Raw genomic sequence first — 4,115 nt, 5'->3', positions numbered from 1 at the left:
CGCATTAGAACTGTAATTACTTTAGAAGAAACAAACCAAAGGAATGAAGAACATATATAAAAAAGGCAATAAAAGGAATATATATGCATGCAAGTAAGAAACTGACAAAATTGATCTCCAATATACAGTTCTAAAAGGACAAGTCTTAAGATGCGCCTTAAAACCGTTCACATTACGTAGTAACTGTACGAACATAACAGTGACGGAAAACATGATTCATCAAAAATTAAAAGCTATCAAAGTAAACAAGTCTGCTGACCCGCACTGTATTTCACCAAAGTTGTTAAAACTAGCGGAGCCTGCTATTGTGAGACCACTGTCTCGATTGTTTTTGTTATGTGAGCAAGCCGGAGAAACTTTCAATGACTGGAAAAAAGCCTGGCTCGTGCCAGTATTTAAGAAAGATGATGCAACTGACGTCAGTAATTATAGACCTATTTCTCTTTTAAGTGTTCCAAGCAAAATCATGCAGTCATGCGTTTCGGACACAATTGTCCACCATGTTCGGGAAAAGAATTTGATATCTGACAAGCAATGGGCATACCGAATGGGCCATTCTACGGAATTAATACTAGTGCACCTTTCTGAAAATGGCGAAGGGCTATTGATGAGAATAAGGTGATTGCAGCTGCGTTCGTGGATTTTAGGAAAGCTTTTGACTGTGTGTCCCACAAGATTTTACTGAACAAGTTAAAGCATCAGTTTGGAATTCGGGACTCCCTCCTGTCATAGCTAACTGACTATCTATCAGATTGTTACCAGGTAACAATAGTGAATGGCCAGCAGTCATATGTCGCAAAGGTTAATTGTGGGATCCCACAAGGATCCATCCTGGGACCAACATTGTTTACACTGTATACAAACGACCTGCCAACTGCAGTTCACTCTGGCACTACATGTACACTTATGTATGCAGATGACACCACCCTGTACTGTAGTGGAGATACTGTTGATGATGCTGTTACTCTTTTGAACCATGCTCTAATAGAATTATACAACCGGTGTTCAGAAAATAACATCCCCTCACGCGACAAAATGTGAAGCAATGTTGCTAACGAAAACGCAGTTCATTGGGCCTCTAAATTCAGTAATTATAGGCAAAGAACGAATTGAATGAGTAAATCATACTTGACTTATAGGTGTCACTATAGATCACCATCTTTTGTGGTCACGCCATCTTGACGTGAAAAAGAGCTTTTTAAACAAACTAAACCTGTTAAAACCTAGTTCCTTTCTAAGTAAGAATGCCTTACTGGACTTGTATATACATTTTAAAGTCATTCTACCCTCCGTCTTATATGGCCTTATTGTGTGGGGAGGGTGTACCAATGCAGAGCAACTAAACTCCCTTGAAATTCTCCACCGAAGGGCAGCAAGGGTGATATACAAGCTACCCAAGGACTTGCCCTCCTCTGATGTCTATCAACACACAAACTGGGACACTATAGACTATATGTACAAACTTCGTTTAATCAAACTATTTTATAAAATTGTTAGCGAAGAATCACCTCCTACATTATCCTGTTTAGTGAACAGGCCTTTTACCAACTACAATCTTAGAAACTGTAACAGGATTACCGTCCCACGATTTAATTCCTATTTTCTGAAAAACTCAGTCGGACACAGAGGAGCCATGCTATGGAACAATGTATGCACCCATTACACAGGAAACAACTTCAAGACATTCTTCCGCATTGTTAAGAAACACACGTACGTAAAAAATATTAATTTTAATGCCCAGTCAGTTCAATCACTCCCTAGATTTTATAATGATTTTAAATGTTTTTGAGTCTCTTCTACAGACGGTTTATTATTTTTTAGTTGCAGGTGTCAATTCTTAAATAGTTCTACCTTGTATCTCAATTATCTAAACTAGCATTTCGACATAGTACACATTTTATTTTATGTAATATTTTTAGTATAACACACGACCCCACAAGCACGTCAGTGCTTTTAAATTTTATCGTGTTTAAATAAAGAATGTGTATGTGTATGTATGTATGTGAAGTTGTTTTCGAAGAGAGTTTTAGAGTGTTGGAGCTGCTACCATAATAGCTCTGTCACCTAAGCCCGGTTCCCACTTATACGATAAGCACAAGGATGAGTTTGCGACGTTCACACAATGAAACAATTTGGTTTATGCAAGCGTAGTAACTTCCGAGAAGACTCAGTAAGATTCAAGATGGAATCGCATCGTCCGATCGTGCTTGTGCTGTGCTTATGCTCAACTCACGCCGGTTCCCACTTGGGATCGCAAATAAGTACAAGCGTGAGGAAAATTTCCTTTTCTTGTGCTTGTGCTTACGCAACTGTGTTTATGCTTATTTTATGCCCGGTCCCACACGATTTTTCTTATGCTTATAATTATGCTTTGTACTTGTCGCGCAAGTGGGGACCACCTGGCCGTCTTAAGACCAAACCTCATTGAAGAATCAGCTGGTGAAAGGGTTGATCTCATGCGTGCATGGCCAGTGGGCACCAGCGTTTGCGTTGCAGAAATTATGCCGAAAGCAGATTACCTAAATATTTGTGCGCTACATGAGCCTTGAGGTAACGTTAAACGCAAACACAACAACACTAAATTTAAGTAACAAAACAATGAATACCTGTAGCTTTTGTAAGATCTGGAAAACATTTTCATATGACATGGTTTGACTGCAAAAATTTTGGAGAAAATAATTTTAGCGAGGTCAAGTCAACCGAATTATTTTAAGGAATTAACTGTGTCTTAATAGCACTCAAATTCGGGAACTCAATAATTTACTTAGGCTCTCAGCATCACATACAACTTCTGAACAATTTCAGAATAACACTTACCATTCGGAGGCATCGTTAGTACCAATGAGATGCAATGAATGTTTGTTTGCGTGGTTGAGCGGTCTCAATAATTTATGCAAATAGAAATTCAGTCATAATTTCACCGATTACAATCGACGTGGTCATTGGTTCACAATGGAAAGCGGTTTTTGGTTGGCTGAGAACGTAATGTCACTGGGTCATTCACTGGGTCTGCGTTTCTTTAGCAATTATCATAATAGTCTCTTTACAGGTGCATTTGCTCTTGCCAGCCGAACATTAAATGAATTTCTGCTCGCTGGTTATATTTTATTGGACATTTTTCATTGGTGTATGCGGAACATGAAAAAGGAAAATTTTGATTCCGGAATCGGGAATTCGGAATACGGAATCATGGTTTTCTGTTAATGCACAGCAAGCAGCATCCAACGCTGCTAAAGATGAGTATACCACGTGGCCATCTAAATTTTCTTGTTCTTCTTCAAAAATTTTATGACGAATTTCTAAATGCCATTCGCAATTCTGGCGATCATTTCTCCTTTTCGGGATTATCTCCTAAGCTTTAATTGAGAAATTAGGTGTCCTTCATCTTATGATTGCCTTCCATCATCCGTTTCTGTATTTTGCAATTATTTTGGCTCGGTTCCATGTTCAGTTCCTGCATTCCATCTTTTGCACTCTGTAATTTTTTTGCCTCGGTTCCATGGTAGATTATAACTCTTATATTATAAATTTCAAAGTTGAATGTTATTTTGAAGTCTTAACGTCATCCTATCATTGTCATCTTTATTTCGAGCTCTACATTTCTCATTTTCAATTTTGTTACCTCGATCCCATGACAATTTGCGCGTCAACACCATGAGAGGAGGCTCAACCAGAGGTCAGGTGATCATAGAAAAGGCGGCCATTTTTGAAACAGAAATCGACCGAAAATGAATTTGGAGGAATTCGTTGTAGAGGAATTCATACGAGACCTCGTAAAAAAGAAGTTATCCCACAAGGCTATAAGTGAAAGACTTCAAGCACTCTATCCTGGTAGCTATAGGTTTGGCGCAATTAGCTAGAGTTGTAACAGCATTTTATTCACGTCTTGATTTATCAATCTGAACCATGGAAGGTTATGCGCCGATCAAATCGAAACTTCAACATCCCCCCCGGGCAAACCCGGGCATTTGACTATCTTCTGTGCCCGGAGAGTGGGGAGTTTGACCTGTGCCTGCGTTGGGTGGGGAAAATTGAACCGGAAGTGTCAGGTTGCAAATCATTTTTTTTCGGACACCGAAGTCGCTAACAGCTTTAAAACACGTGTTTGGACGAGA

General features: G+C 39.1%; 1 protein-coding gene across 4 annotated transcripts in view; it reads right to left on the bottom strand.

The window, feature by feature from the left end:
- The window catches only part of LOC137999282 (uncharacterized), a 59,662-nt gene extending 56,776 nt beyond the window's left edge, over positions 1-2,886 (bottom strand). For 3 of the 4 annotated variants that reach the window (XR_011122941.1, XM_068845119.1, XM_068845118.1), the window contains exons 1-2: positions 2,818-2,880; positions 2,607-2,655 (exon numbers count right to left, since the gene is read on the bottom strand). Coding sequence is in view for 2 of the 4 variants with exons in the window: in XM_068845119.1 (XP_068701220.1) it covers positions 2,607-2,655; positions 2,818-2,830 (62 nt within the window). In the remaining 2 variants the exon portion in view is untranslated. Of the gene's footprint in view, positions 1-2,606; positions 2,656-2,817 lie in introns of all 4 variants that reach the window. The other variant, XR_011122943.1, reaches the window with a different exon arrangement.
- Between the last annotated feature and the right edge of the window lie 1,229 nt (positions 2,887-4,115).

Source organism: Montipora foliosa, chromosome 4 (assembly GCF_036669935.1).
Source record: "Montipora foliosa isolate CH-2021 chromosome 4, ASM3666993v2, whole genome shotgun sequence".
Lineage (NCBI taxonomy): Eukaryota > Metazoa > Cnidaria > Anthozoa > Scleractinia > Acroporidae > Montipora > Montipora foliosa.
This window is presented reverse-complemented; position numbering and strand designations above follow the sequence as displayed.